The 15,689-nt window shown below is 52.0% G+C and overlaps 1 protein-coding gene across 2 annotated transcripts; it reads right to left on the reverse strand.

Annotated features, from left to right (window-relative positions):
* Positions 1–1,304: 1,304 nt before the first annotated feature.
* TADA3 (transcriptional adaptor 3) lies at positions 1,305–14,881 on the reverse strand. 2 transcript variants are annotated; one of them, XM_078872509.1, is made up of 10 exons: positions 14,824–14,881; positions 12,897–13,135; positions 11,975–12,108; positions 10,358–10,555; positions 9,409–9,514; positions 8,564–8,696; positions 8,335–8,444; positions 7,452–7,561; positions 6,379–6,564; positions 1,305–2,998 (listed from the first exon to the last, which is right to left on the reverse strand). In XM_078872509.1, the coding sequence occupies exons 2-10, from the start codon at positions 13,101–13,103 to the stop codon at positions 2,806–2,808; spliced, it is 1,377 nt and encodes a 458-aa protein (XP_078728635.1). In that variant the 5' UTR covers positions 13,104–13,135; positions 14,824–14,881; the 3' UTR covers positions 1,305–2,805. The 2 variants fall into 2 exon arrangements, with proteins under 2 accessions (XP_078728635.1, XP_078728636.1); XM_078872510.1 differs by having other exon boundaries at positions 14,772–14,843.
* Between the last annotated feature and the right edge of the window lie 808 nt (positions 14,882–15,689).

Here is a 15,689-nt window from a genome sequence, read left to right on the forward strand (position 1 = left end):
TTGAACACAATCGCAGCTGCGATATCCACTGTGCCACAAGCGATTGGTGGATGAAAATGCCCTGGGTTCTTAAATATTTTTATTATATAGTTGTATTTAAAGTGAGAAAAAGTAGAATTTGAACAGAGCACCCAACGAGATGTTGACTACCTCGCCTGGTATACAGGTATTGGCTTCCATCCCAACCCCGACACCTGTTGTATATTTGGAGTTTGCATGTTCTCCCCATAGTCATGAGGATTTTTGTCAGGGTCCTCCGGTTTTTTTCCTCCACATTTAGAAACATGCATTTATAGAGTATTTGCCTGCTATAAAATCCCACGCGATGAGCCACTTCGTTGAGCTCATTTGGGATAGCCAGGTCGCTTCTGAAAAATAGCTACGCAGCTCAGTGGGGTTCTTCCCTGGTAAAATAAAAAAAGTTTAGTTTAACAGTTGTGTTTTTTAGAACTCACAGGGCCGAATGCTCACCACTTGGCCACAATGCGACCGACATCCGATACCACGTAGACTTCGGAACGAACGTCCAACATTAGCTGCCACGGTTTTTCATTTTTCACGGATGATGGCTTTTGGCTCTTGGCCAAATCTGCTTCCAGGCACCAACTGCCAACATGTATCGGCTTCTTGCACAATCCTGCAATGTACAAACAATCCATCCATCACGTGCACACGGACTGATCCCATCGTTCCATCTCTTGGACATTTATGAGTGGTTAATGTTGAATGATAAGAAAAGTGAGTCCATAAGAGGTATTTTTTGGGTTAGATCACATAAATGTGTCATTAAACCAGCCACCATCCAACACAGCCAATTAAACAAGTATATATTATATTATTGGGTCTTTCGGTAAAGTCACGTAGATAGGTTCAAAGAAAATAACACAAATTTTATTTGAACCGATCTATGTGACTTTACCGAAAGACCCAAGAATATGAATTTCTGCAGACACACGAAAGTTTTAAGTCAATATTTAATATTATGTATATTCGACGCAAAAGCCTTCGTGTTAAAAATAAAAGTGAAGCTTGGGCAGGACACATTAGTAGGGCAGGAAGGGATGATGGCCGGTGGTCAAGATTAACGACGGGGTGGCAACCAAAGTAGAAAACGATCCCTCCCCCCGGAAAGTTTGTCACTCGTCCCGGAGACATTAATTCCCACAGTCACTTGGGACACACACTCGACACACAACACATTCGCCTGTGTACGATCTCACCTAACGCACTCGTTCACACGACCTTCGACTAATAATACACCACGCTCTTCTACGAGGCCGAGCTGCAGCCGTATTTAAAGCGGCACGTATTTGTGGGATTCACGGCAAGCGCTTGGGATTTCAAAAATATTTATTAAGTGTTCAGCAACTCAACATTGCTCTTGTTTTAACTTGTCATGTGCAACCCACGTGGAGCAGAACCACAGAACCGCACTCCAACGTCAACCACACGCCAGGTACCAAAACTCAGGAACCAACCACTCGCGGACACTAAATCACACAGACGAGTACAAACCCACCACAAATACCAACCAGTCAGGTACTGACCACACGGTTATAAACCACACATAGGTCGCGACCACACTCAAAGTGAAGTACAAACCACACACATACACGAAGGTAGAAACCACTCACACACCGACCGCACCGCACACACACGCTACTTGTGGAGGACGAGGCTATACACGCGCGGGTCCCGACGGCTCGCCAAATATCCACAACCGAACGCCTAACACCTGCGCAAAAACCACAACCCCAAAACCTTCTTGCAAAACACTACCACTACCTCAATACACGTCACAGAACTACCCAGATACCCTAACCCCTTAAAACAGCACTAACCCTGCCCCGAACTCCTAATGATGTTACCTGTGGGGTTAACACCTGACCTTTTCTTAATGCTACGAGCACTAGCCGAGACTCTAAACCCTTCACACCAATACCAATGCTGCCTTTTCCACTGCCACTGGGAAGCGTGCCGGTTTGTTCGCGAGCCGGGCAACTTGGCTCAGGCCGAATTCCCACGCTGGCTTCACCGGAACCAGCTGACCGACCTGCGTGCAGGGCCTCTGCTTGGCTCGCTTGCGAGCTGCACGCCGTCAGCCGGGCCCGCCCTTGGAAACCAGCGGTGGCATCGTGGCTTCAATGAGGAAGCGAGAAGTGTGGCGATTGGCGCCCATCGCTGAAGTTAGTTTCGGGGCCGTGCACATCTAAAACACGGCTGAAAAGCATAAATCAAGATACTTACTTGGGAACTCCTAACACACACCAGGCCTGCATTATTTGTATCTCTTATCTCTTCCCTCCCAGGCCACAGGAGGGGATGGGATGTAATGGGAGAGGCATCCAGGACGATGAGCCGGCTTCTTCGGGGTCGTGGAAACGCAGCAAGACGATTGCCTAGCACCCTACCCACCGGGCGTGTAACGGTGCATCGGGTTCAAATCGATTCCTGTTCTCAAGATGCACACGTTACCTAAATCGTGCGCGAGAAGTCGCGACTTGCGAACTATACAGACGACGCGCTCACGTTACAAGTGTCGGCGAGTGGGGGGTAAATAAAACTGTACAAACGAAGGGGAGGCAACGCGACAACGAGACGCTCAAAAACGAGACGAACTGACCGTTTAACGGAATCACGAACCCGTCAAATCGCGACACACGCGAGGATCGGCTATCACCTCCACACCCCCGGGACGCCAACATCTCCCCTCGCGGAAACAACGGCGCAGGCGCGAGCCCCAGAGGGCCGACGACGCGGCGATGGCCTCTCTCCCCCCATCCCCCGCCCAACCCGTTGCCGTCCTCACGCATCCAGCAGCTTGAGGATGCTCTCCCTCTCCTTGAGCACCTTCCAGGCGTGCTCCTTCTCCTTCTTGGTGGGCGTCCGCTTCTTCTGCCGGGCGCCCATGATGCGCCGGTAGGCCTCCATCACCTCCGTGTCGGCCACGCGAGCGCGGGCGCGCAGCTCCTGACGCCGCATCTCCTCCCGCGCCATCCTGCGCGAGAAGACGCATAACGGTACACGCCAACCCGAACCTCGGGGGCAGAGAGACGCGTGTCCAGCGGTGGCGCATTCACCGCTTGTTGCAGGGATTGGCAGTTCAAGCCGCCCCGGCTGGCCTGGTTAATACCGCCGGTGTATTAACCGTAATATGAGTAATACAACCCCCTTGGGTTTACGTCGGGGGATTGCGTCCCTGTAAATGTGCGACAAAGAATATCAAAACGACGTCAATCGGAGCGGTTTACAGGGTAGCAGTACGGTGGTGGGGCAAGTGAAGGCTGAGAGGACGACGGATAACGAGAAAGGACAGACGATGCTGTCGGCGACGCGAGTGTGGGTTTGAGGCGACGCAAATCGGGTAGCTGTGTTAGGAACACAACGACGATGTGCTTGCGAAATGACGTAAAAATGGGGAAACGTAAATCGAGGTGTTACTGTGCAACAAAGAGGCTTGCTCAGCGATTCGAAAAATTACACCGCAAATTTACTTAAATTGGAACGACCAATAGAAACATCGCCCCCTGCTGGCAGACCGGTGGCCACTTGCAGGCCGGTGCCGTGTTCAGGTTCGCACTGCACACGTTGGACAGCTGCCATTAGACGTTTTGAGCTACGTTACAGGCGCAACGTAATTGTAAGGATTGTTATTATTTATTATAATATTACTTACAAACTTTCTCATTCCGAGACGTCTGCATCGTGTGGCTGTCCCCGTTCACCGCCGAATCTCGTAAATGCGCAAGCGGCTCGGCATTAATTTTACTTAGAGGCGTCATAGTAGCAGTGCCGCTGTTTTTAAAGACGTCGCTACTCACGGCGGAGAACCGTAGCGACACGACCGCAACTTTACGATAGCTGGCGCCAAACTGTGCCGCACACGCCCCTCCCGCATAGCCTTTTAATTTTGAATCCGTTCCGATGACGTACGTAACGTACGTGTACGTCGATCGGAGCAGAATCGGAGGAAAAACTGATGACGTACGTCATCGGAATGGGCAAGGGTTAACAGACTAAAATGTATTCTCAAGCTTGTAACACGTGCATTGAATTGTGTAATTCTGTTGTTCCCAAAAATATATATACGACACACACACAGAAGAATAGAAACAAACAAGCTGAGGTTAAAAAAGATATCACATTGACCGTCAAGCCAAGTGCTTGGGCCTGGGCACGTGAGTGGGGTACGACGATAAGCGGCCAAGAACGTTGTCAGGGAAGGGAGGCAGTGTGCCGGGGGGGACGACCACCGCAGGGGCTAAGAGGAATGAAATCGACCCGACAGCCGGCGCGACGTTGGCCATCAAAGCGAAACACCACGAGAGAGATGGTGACGGGCTTTGGGAGAATCTTAATTTTAGAACTTTCGTGACTGCAGGAATTATTATTTGTTTCTTTCGGTTAAGTCACGTCTAAAGATAAAATAATAAATTAAATTAAATAATAGAATACAACGTTTCGATTGCAACACAAGCAATCATCATCAGGTATAATGAAATAGCGACATAAAATCTAACCAGAAAACTATAGACAGACATATTAGCAGACAGATATCACCAAGATACATAGCGAGAGCAACACAGGTAACAGAGAGGGGTGATCGTCTCTGTGTGGTGGCCTTAAATAGACAGAGGGGGGGGCGGAGGCAGAGAGAGGGAGGAGGGTTAGAGAAAAAATTAGCATATCAATGAGTGGTCAACAGACGTGGTGCTGCGAATGCGATGGCACGGCAAGCAAGCCTGAAAATCAGGAGAAGGACACACTAAAATTAAATAACCTAGTAAAATATCGAAATGTAATGTAATACAACACAGAGGGTCGGTCAACACACAATTAACGCATAGCCTGGTTGATTACGTATTTCAAAGATTGCTAAGTTAGAATTGAAGTGTGAACAATCTAAAGAGAGGACACAGGCAGAGAAAACAAGTCGCCAGAGAGAGAGAAAAAAGATAAGCTTAAAACTTCCCCGTAGAAGTGGTTCAATCTTAATTTTAGAACTTTCGTGACTGCAGGAATTATTATTTGTTTCTTTCGGTTAAGTCACGTCTAAAGATAAAATAATAAATTAAATTAAATAATAGAATACGACGTTTCGATTGCAACACAAGCAATCATCATCAGGTATAATGAAATAGCGACATAAAATCTAACCAGAAAACTATAGACAGACATATTAGCAGACAGATATCACCAAGATACATAGCGAGAGCAACACAGGTAACAGAGAGGGGTGATCGTCTCTGTGTGGTGGCCTTAAATAGACAGAGGGGGGGGGGCGGAGGCAGAGAGAGGGAGGAGGGTTAGAGAAAAAATTAGCATATCAATGAGTGGTCAACAGACGTGGTGCTGCGAATACGATGGCACGGCAAGCAAGCCTGAAAATCAGGAGAAGGACACACTAAAATTAAATAACCTAGTAAAATATCGAAATGTAATGTAATACAACACAGAGGGTCGGTCAACACACAATTAACGCATAGCCTGGTTGATTACGTATTTCAAAGATTGCTAAGTTAGAATTTAAGTGTGAACAATCTAAAGAGAGGACACAGGCAGAGAAAACAAGTCGCTATGTATCTTGGTGATATCTGTCTGCTAATATGTCTGTCTATAGTTTTCTGGTTAGATTTTATGTCGCTATTTCATTATACCTGATGATGATTGCTTGTGTTGCAATCGAAACGTCGTATTCTATTATTTAATTTAATTTATTATTTTATCTTTAGACGTGACTTAACCGAAAGAAACAAATAATAAGGGCTTTGGGAGGTTCTCATCCAGCAGCGGATAGACGTGGTCCCATTGCGCGGATGATACGTCGCACGCAGCTAAGTTCACGTTGCCCATGCAACCGCGAGAGGCGCGAGCCGTTCACCACTAAGTTAAACAAAACCATTCATGAATTGATCCACGACTCTGAAATTGCGACAATTCATCAAATGTCCCAGTGGGATGAATCGATCCGCTCGGGTGGGATGGGCAATCTGGTGAGGTGGCTTTAGCGGTAGAGCGAGCGGCTCACAACGGGAAGGTCACCAAGATAAATCCCGGTTGGGGTTTACTCAGCCCATCATCCCTCTGGGGGCCCTATAAAACAGGTACCACTTCGTGGGAAAGTCAAACAGTTGGTTTGTTCTACGGACAGACACTCGTCCCTGCCATTGAAATGTAGAATTTCTACCACCGGCTCAGAGATGTAAGCAGGAGACGTATGTATGTATGTTGAACTTCTTTCGCACCGTACGTAGCCAATTGTGCTAATCGGAGGTGTGGGGGGGAGGGGAAGGACAACAAACTAAACACAAAAAGCAGTCTGAGACGAGCACCAATGCACCAATGCACCAATGCTCATTTGAGCAAGCAGGGCCTCACCGCAGGAGGTCCTGCTTTCGTGCGCGGTTGTGCGCCGTGACGGCACGCAGCTCGGCCTGCCGCTTGCGCAGCTCGGCCAGAACCTCGTCCTCGGAGTCCTCCCCGCCGCGGCCCTCCGAGTCCAGCAGCCCCTGCGCCAGCAGCTCCTCCCGGATGCGCGCCTCCAGCGACTTGGTGTGCGGCACGCTGAGGTGGGCCAACGCGCGCACACGCACGTACGTACGCACACGCACGCACACGTACCAACGCACAACAGACACGTGAGGTCCTGCACATGGGTACGGCGCTCGCGGGCGCACGTTACAAAGACAAAGATCCTCTGGGATAGAGATGAACAGACTGGTGGTTCAGGTGCTGTCAGCGAGCATGGGAATCGAATTTGGGTCACCAGGATCGTTGATGTGAGGGTCGCTCCTCTGCTCTGGCGAGATGTTAACTACGCAGTCGAGAGATGTTTAGTTTAACACGTAGGCTTTCGTGACCAATATCATCTGTAAGAGGTGTTTCGGGTTAGATTGCGTGAATATAAATGTGTCGTTAAACCTGCCATCACTCAACACAGCAAATTAGTGAGGTTTGTCACGTAAACAAGGGGTTTCAAGGTAATTGTAAATATTGTAGGTATACTCTAAAACACACTAGTAACTAATTGGCGAAATTTTATCGACTCCGCTCAGTACACAGGAGGTCGTGGGTTCGATCACGACCCTGACGCCTGCTGTATATTTGGAGTTTGCGGTGTCTCTCCCCGTGGTCATGTGGATTTTTCTCCGGGTACTCCAGTTTCTCCCTAACATTTAGAAACGTGCATTTAGAGTATTTGGCTGCTATAAATATCCACGTGTAAGCCGCTTCGTTGAGCTTTCATTTATGGCCAGGTCGCTTCTGAAAAAGAGCTACACAGCTCAGTGGACCTTACCTGCAAAAATAAAAAAAATAGTTTAAATAGGTTAACCACTCACCATTGTTGCTTACGGGTCTCCTCCACAGAGGCCGATCTTGACACTGCTGGTAACCAGTCCATCGAACAAACATGGACCGATGCAGATCCTCACCCAAACACACACGTCTACCTGAACGGCTTGGCTTGGCTGCGGGGGGATGTGGCCGCCCCATCCCCTTCACTGGCCTTGCTGGCCAGTTCCGGGATCGGAGACTCCTCCATGGGTGAGATGATGTTCTCCTGCAAGGCAGACACCATCGTTACAACCAGCAGAGCCTTGTGTGCTCAGCAACAATGCCATTCATTTTTTTACCTGGGGAAGCCTTGCCGAGTCCGGAGACTCTGTTTAGGAGGGTCCGACTACTTTGGGTCCTTTGACCAATTCCATAAATGGCAAGTTTTGCATACTTGAGAGAACCACAGTACCCACAGTAACCACAGGCACACAAGGGAGTAATATTCAAAACGTCCCCACGGATTTCAGAACCCACTGCTGTATTACCACTTTGTGGCCATCTGGCGAATGAATACGAGTCATGACTCCACTGGCACTTTGAGATGTACTGCATCATGGGAGGGAGGCCATAAACCAGGGGTGACGAACCTGTAAAAGGCCAAGAGCCAACAAGTACCCATGAGTTCTGCAAATAGCCAAGTGTGTATATTTTACATGTGTATATATAATGACAGTTTTCGGCAGACATTCATAATTATTTGCTACCACTGTGATAGTACATTCTACGCTATGCCCCTTCAATAGAGCCACATGTGGGTGCACTGCTGGCTGTAAACAGTAAATGACGGTGATGATGATCACACTACCGGCAGGAAGAGCCACAGTGAAGAACGTTGCTTTTTGCCATGCGCGTGGCACCCACGGCCGTCGACAGCTTATTCACGCCCGAGCAATCAGGTCGCACGAACGAATCGCCTGCTTATAATGTGGACGTCGTCTCTGGTTGCAGGCAACCAAGAAGCACAACCAATTGCTCAGGGGTGGACGCGGCCATTACCTCCACGAGTGCCTGCACCAGGCGCTGGGTGAGCGGCCCAAAGGGGCACGCGTCCTCCGGCTGCTCGTTCTGCGTCCCCGCATCGTTACGCCGCATCAGGTTGTCCACCTCTGCACACGCACGCACAGTTCCTGCCGCGCTCCGGAAAAACGTCCGCACTGAGAATCCGACGGTGGCTGTGGCCACACACCTTTAAAAATTTGCGCTTCTGGTGCCAATGACCCCTGACCTGTGTTTCCCAGGGTGCCTTGGGTCCCCTTCTTCCTGTCGGCCGCGCTTGCAGGGCGAGCGCCGTCCCTCTGCTCCTCCTGCAGGTCCTCCTGCGCCCAGCGCTGGCAGTAGTGTTTGCCCAGCGGGGGGACCTGCCCTCCAACACACACACACACAACAAAACACACCGACATGAGCCCACAACACGTTATATGAGCCCCGACTACAATCCCAACACAGATACTGACAGACCCCCAATAACCATCCTTTTCTACGAAGCAGCAGTGATGTCACCACAGCGCTCATGCAAGGCGAGTTGCACGTAAAGCGTCAGAGGATCATTGGCAGGTCACAGGACAGACCCGTGTTATTGGCTGACTGACATGACTGGCAGATGCACCACGTGTGCTCCCAACTGCGCTACCTTGCAACGTTTTAGCCGCCCAGAACTCTGCCCGTTGTTATTGCCGGAGGGCGACAACCTCCAACTGTCCAGTGGCATCCTTCACGAGCCTCCTCCACAGAGGGCGATCTTGACACCGCTGGCTTCGGTCAGCGGCAAGTTCACTCAGATCCACATCTGCCTGTACCAGATCAGCCCATTTCCTCTCTAGTCCGTGCCGCATCCATTTATCCCCCTCTATCCATCCAAACGAAAGCTGCTGGGGCAAGTGGTGGCTGGCATGGGCTACATGACCCAGCTAAAATAAGAACCCCCCCCCATTAAAGCTGGGGCAAGTCCTGATAGCGAGCACCTACGACGGCCCAGCCAACGCACACGTGCAATGAGCAACGCATGGAGATGGGAGGGGGGGGGCAGCGCCTGGGACCGCCCGCCAGGGTGACTCCTGGGTGGGAGTTCACCTTGTAGTATTCGGCCTCATCCTCCGGAACCTTGAGCAGCTCCTCCAGGACTCGGATCTCCTCGGCCGTGATGTCGGCACAGTACGGCTCCACTGACGCCCAGAAGCTGTGCATCACGCGCAAAAGACAAAGATTCCCCTGTATAGCGTTAACAGACTGGTGGGGCAAGTGCTGTTAGCGAGCACCTTATTGAAGGCCGTACAGCAAACAAACAGGTGGGTGGCCAGCACTACGCCTGACTGCTATCGTCTCCCCAATGCTGATGCTTACACAACGCACCAGGAACCAATTTAAGGCTGAATCGCCCTAGGGGAGGCCCAGAACGAGTTGAAATATTTATCAAATGGGAATGTTACATAGGTCACCGGGTTTGTAGTGCAGTGAGCTAAAAGTCTGTTGACAGGGAAGGGATCTTCGCTTTATTTTGTTGTGCGCACTTGAGAGAAAATACGGGTGTCCCTGTATGTAACTATGTGTGTCGGCAAACACGTTCGTATTTGCGCACGCGTGCATATATGGCCGTGTACGTGTGTAATTGTGCAAGTTTTCACGTGCGTGCATGTATGTAAATGTGAGTGTGAGCCTACAGTTGCTTGTGCGCGCATACGTTCGTGCAATTGTGCATCAGTTTAACACATGGTAGGCTTTCGCGACCAATGTCATCCATAATAAAGGTTTTTTTGGGTTAGATTGCGTAAATATGAATGTGTCGTTAAACCTGCCACCACCCGACACGGCCAATTAGTAAGGTTTGTCACGTAAACAAAAACACACCGGTGTGTTGGAGAGTAAACCCGACGTTTAGTTGGTGTATGTGTGTGCTTCTGGCGTGTGTAAATGTGGGTTTAAAATGTGTGGATTTTTGTGCGCGCCATAGCGTGCACGTATGCGTGTGCACGCGTGCGCGCATTTTGCGAGTACGCATGTGCGTGCTACGTGCGCGTGCTACCGGCTGGGCGCGTCGTTCTTGGGCGCCCGGGGCTCGTCCATCACGTCGTCTGGGAACTCGTACTCCTGGAACTTGGGCTGGAGGTTCTTGGTCTTGGGCCGCCCGGGCCCATGGCCCCCACCGCCTGCCCCCGTGCCGTGGGCGCCCCCCGCCCCCGCCGAGCCGTGCCTGCGACCCGCACCGACGGTCTCGGCATCGCTACCGGCACCACGCCGCCCCACCACCGGTCACTTTAGCGTCAGCAAACGACGGAAGGCCGAACCTCCCGAGGGGAGCCAGAGGTTGAGCCAGGCTCGTCCCATATTTCAGGTGACTTTGTGTCTCCAAAAACATCCTCGCGTTGTTGAATGAAAAACAACAACTTTGAAGGGCGTATTTTGTCTGACGCGCAGGCCAATTTCTGGTCTAAACTTTGAATGAGATTTTTGCAGCCATCTCTGGCCAAGCGGCATTCGGAGGAATCGACGGGTAGATGACATTTATTCAGATAAATGCAGATGATGTTAAAACCAGGCATGAGCCACCGAGAAGAGGGGAAGATAAGAAAAGCCGATTGTTGTACCGAACTTCTACGATGCTCCCTGCGCCTTCACCAAAAAGCACTGGCCAGCATGGTGAAGTATGGTCAAATTACCGCCACAACCCGTGTGGAGTGAGGTGGCCCTCAGTCATTAGTGGAAAAAAGGGCTGGACAGTCTGTTCTCCTATAACACGGTAGTTCCGTTCCTGAAGAACACCGCGTTATGGGAAAATCTCATTATAATAATTAATATATAATAGAGGGCGTAAAGCAGTCCACAATAACACGTGAGATGCGTATGCAGGCCAAACAAAGATTGAGGCGCGTGGGTAGCATCGAGAAGCATCCCAATGCCTTGTATGATCACGCTACGACGAAGCAGCCGTACAGCTGCTTATTCCTACTCGCGCGACGTAGTTCCATTCTCTCGATCACGTTATATCCAATTCACATCCGCGGCATAACAAAACATGTGTTCCCTAATATATTCATGGCGTTATATCCAGTTAGCGTTATGATAACAACACGCTTAACGGGACAACAGAGTGTACGTGTACACGAGAGCCATTGAGACGTTGTCAAGAGAAACCTGGGTCAGAAACATCAAGAAAGTCTAAGGATGAGTTGTGGAAGAAAACATTTAGGATTTTGGGATATTTAAGGACAATTTCACACCTCTTTTGGGGTTTTCAGATCTTTTACATTTTCTGCTCGTGCTAAACGTCTCCATGCAAACACGAGCGGGGTCACCCACCGCGCGCGTGAAGTCGCGTTTGGTAGGAGACGCACACGCACACGCAAGCGAGATGGCGTCAACCCCTTATCAGTACCTACCTTATTACAGACCAATTCATAACTTATTGGTCAACTCGTGGCCTTATAAATCTCAACGTTCATCCCACAAAGTCCCATCACAAGGGAGAAACACAAACGAAGACACTTTTCTTTGTCCGTATTGAAACGGCTGTACGCCATATGGAACTCAAAACTAAATTTTCCTGTACAAGAATACGGGTAAACGGTATGGGTTGACAGGTATGATTATTGTGTGTAGTTTCGAAGACTGGCTGGCAGTAAGGTCCCCCGAAAGCACTCACCCATGGCTCCCCTTGCTGTCCGGCTTCTGTTTCTTGGGTTTGCTGCCTCCGTGCTTGCCTGTGGAGGATGCCACGTGCTCGGCCGCCTTCGTAAACTTCTTATCGCCCTTACGATCCTGCCAGTCGGTCAGGATCTGTGCGGCACCACAACAGAGGGGGGGGGGCAAGGGAGGGGTCATGGTGCCATATCTTTAAACCCCTTATCAGTGCCTACCTCATCACAGACCAATTCAGACTTTATTGGTCACCCCATGCCCTTATAAATCTCAAAGTACATCCTACAAAGTCTCACCACAAGGGAGATACACAAACAAATAGACCAAAAGAAATGCCTGTATTGAAACGGCTGTACGCCGTATGGACCTGAAAACTCCCTGTACAAGAATACAGGTAAACCGTATGAGTTGACAGGTATGCAAATGCATTCGTGGCTCAAAACACGACTGAAAGATCCCCTTAACCAGCCGCGCCTCGCGACCCCTCATCACCTGGGTCTCTCCCTGCACCTCATTAGGACTGCCAGCTCACTCATCACCATCCCCTCATCTGTGTCACACCACTCTCCTCACTTGCATCTCTCGTCTGCTCACCCCATGTCTCTGCTCACCCTTTATTCACCGGGGTCTCAGTCCGTTGGTACCTCCCCTCACCCCTCCACTCTCTCTCCTTACTTGGAATCTCTTCCTTCACTTATCCTATCCCAATCCTGGATTTCTACTCTTCTGACCCCTGCACTCTCAACCCTCTCCTCGCCTGGATCTCTCCTCCGCTCATCCCATCTCTCCGCTCACCCCTCCACTCTCTCCTCACCTGGGATCTCCTCCTCCTCTACTCATCCCATCTCTCGCTCCCCAGCCCGGTTCTACCCCAACACCTCAACCACCACCGACCACCCTCAACCCCACCACCACCACCACCACACCTGGATCTCCGTCTCGAGGTTGCGCAGGCGGCGCGACGCCGCTGCCAGTAGAGTCTCGAGCTCGAGCTGCAGCGTGTCCAGCTCCTCGGGGCCCACGCCGTCCTCGGCCGGGCGGCTCAGCACGGCCGTGTAGCGCGGGCACTGGCGCGTGTGCTCCACTGCGCGGAAATCGTGGAACTCCAGCGGGCACTCCTTGAGCTCGCTCATGGCGACCGTGGCTCCCCGCCCCCCACGTGCGCCTTCAAGAGACGCCACACACACAGGATCTTTATACTGTACTGGAGGAATCTGATGAGCTACGAAGCTTTTTTTTTACGACAGATGTCCAGACGGCGCACTTAAACACTGGTTCCCACACACACAGCATAACACTCACAAGTCCAGACCCTGCTCACTGGGATCCCAACCCCACAAGGCGGTCACCGAGACCCAGGGCCCACGCTCTCACCCAGATCCCAACCCCACACCGTGGTCACCGAGACCCAGGGCCCACGCTCACCCAGATCCCAACTCCACACCGTGGTCACAGAGACCCAGGGCCCACGCTCACCCAGATCCCAACTCCACACCGTGGTCCCCGAGACCCAGGGCCCACGCTCACCCAGATCCCAACCCCACACCGTGGTCACAGAGACCCAGGGCCCACGCTCACCCAGATCCCAACCCCACACCGTGGTCACTGAGAACAAGGGCCCACACTCACCCAGATCCCAACCCCACACCGTGGTCACAGAGACCCAGGGCCCACGCTCACCCAGATCCCAACCCCACACCGTGGTCACAGAGACCCAGGGCCCACGCTCACCCAGATCCCAACCCCACACCGTGGTCACCGAGACCCAGGGCTCACGCTCACCCAGATCCCAACTCCACACCGTGGTCACAGAGACCCAGGGCCCACGCTCACCCAGATCCCAACCCCACACCGTGGTCACTGAGACCCAGGGCCCACACTCACCCAGATCCCAACCCCACACCGTGGTCACAGAGACCCAGGGCCCACGCTCACCCAGATCCCAACCCCACACCGCGGTCACAGAGACCCAGGGCCCACGCTCACCCAGATCCCAACCCCACACCGTGGTCACCGAGACCCAGGGCCCATGCTCACCCAGATCCCAACCCCACACTGTGGTCACGAGACCCAGGGCCCATGCTCACCCAGATCCCAACTCCACACCGTGGTCACCGAGACCCAGGGCCCACACTCACCCAGATCCCAACCCCACAAGGCGGTCACCGAGACCCAGGGCCCACGCTCACCCAGATCCCAACCCCACAAGGCGGTCACCGAGACCCAGGGCCCACGCTCACCCAGATCCCAACCCCACAAGGCGGTCACCGAGACCCAGGGCCCACGCTCACCCAGATCCCAACCCCACACCGTGGTCACAGAGACCCAGGGCCCACGCTCACCCAGATCCCAACCCCACACCGTGGTCACAGAGACCCAGGGCCCACGCTCACCCAGATCCCAACTCCACACTGTGGTCACCGAGACCCAGGGCCCACACTCACCCAGATCCCAACCCCACACCGTGGTCACAGAGACCCAGGGCCCACGCTCACCCAGATCCCAACTCCACACTGTGGTCACCGAGACCCAGGGCCCACGCTCACCCAGATCCCAACTCCACACCGCGGTCACCGAGACCCAGGGCCCACGCTCACCCAGATCCCAACCCCACACTGTGGTCACCGAGACCCAGGGCCCACGCTCACCCAGATCCCAAGCCCACAAGGCGGTCACCGAGACCCAGGGCCCACGCTCACCCAGATCCCAACCCCACACCGTGGTCACAGGGACCCAGGGCCCACGCTCACCCAGATCCCAACCCCACAAGGCGGTCACCGAGACCCAGGGCCCACGCTCACCGAGATCCCAACTCCACACCGCGGTCACAGGGACCCAGGGCCCGGCACTCACCCGGCCCGCAGTCCCCACTGCCCGCGGTCCCCTCTCGCTCTGCCTCTCTGCCGCTTTCTTTCCGCGCGCGCCACAGCCAATCGCAGCCGCCTCCGCGCGTCACGTGCCGCCCATTGAGCCAATCGAAGGTGGGTTTTGTTAATCTGTATTACGTTTTCAAATACGCGGTTGGGTCGTGCAGCCGGTCACGCGGTGCGGTTGGACCAATAGCGTTCGCGAATGGGGGCGGTTTTCGCCTTATGTGGGGTATGTTTTTAAAATATACGGCGTTCCCCATTACACACATAGGGGGAACGCTTCAAGTAATATTTTGCCACTGGTAAAAGAGATCTCATAGTGTAAATGTTTACCCCGAACTCTCAATACTCTGATATTGCACTGTTTTTGAGTTGTACGCCTTCTGGTGTCATCTGGCCCTACACCAATGGGGACTAGGCTCTAAAGAAAGCCGTCTCTGGTGTGGGCCAATCAACTTCAATAACAGTGCATATTATTATCCTTATCAGAGTTGCTTCTTTTTGTTTGCTTTATTGACTACTTGTGTTGTGGTCATTGCAAACATGATGCCTTGAATAAAGGTGTCAGTTTTGTACCAGTTAAAAGGGTAAAAACCTACCATTATAAAGTGTGTTGCTTTTATTACAAACAGATCATTTCTCATTTTACGCCATCGCTGTGCAACTGCATGGTTTACAGTTAATTTACAAGAGTAAAGCAGAAGCCACCAGATAGACATGTCTGAATTCAGCAACAATTGTAGGTAATTGTATGAATATAAACAATTGTAGGGATTCTACCCCCCCCCCCCGGCGCCAGGGCAAAGTGGTGCGGTCCGTGCCTCGTGGGGGGGGGGGGCGTCAATCAGG

This window comes from Lampetra fluviatilis, chromosome 34 (assembly GCF_964198595.1).
Source record: "Lampetra fluviatilis chromosome 34, kcLamFluv1.1, whole genome shotgun sequence".
NCBI lineage: Eukaryota > Metazoa > Chordata > Hyperoartia > Petromyzontiformes > Petromyzontidae > Lampetra > Lampetra fluviatilis.

Coding starts and splice junctions, on each gene's coding strand:
- TADA3 (XM_078872509.1), bottom strand. CDS start 13,103: ATGAGCGAGCTCAAGGAGTGCCCGCTGGAGTTCCACGATTTCCGCGCA. Junction 12,109..12,896: donor ACCTCGAGACGGAGATCCAG/GTGTGGTGGTGG, acceptor GGTGCCGCACAG/ATCCTGACCGACTGGCAGGA. Junction 10,556..11,974: donor GACAGCAAGGGGAGCCATGG/GTGAGTGCTTTC, acceptor TGGTGCCGGTAG/CGATGCCGAGACCGTCGGTG.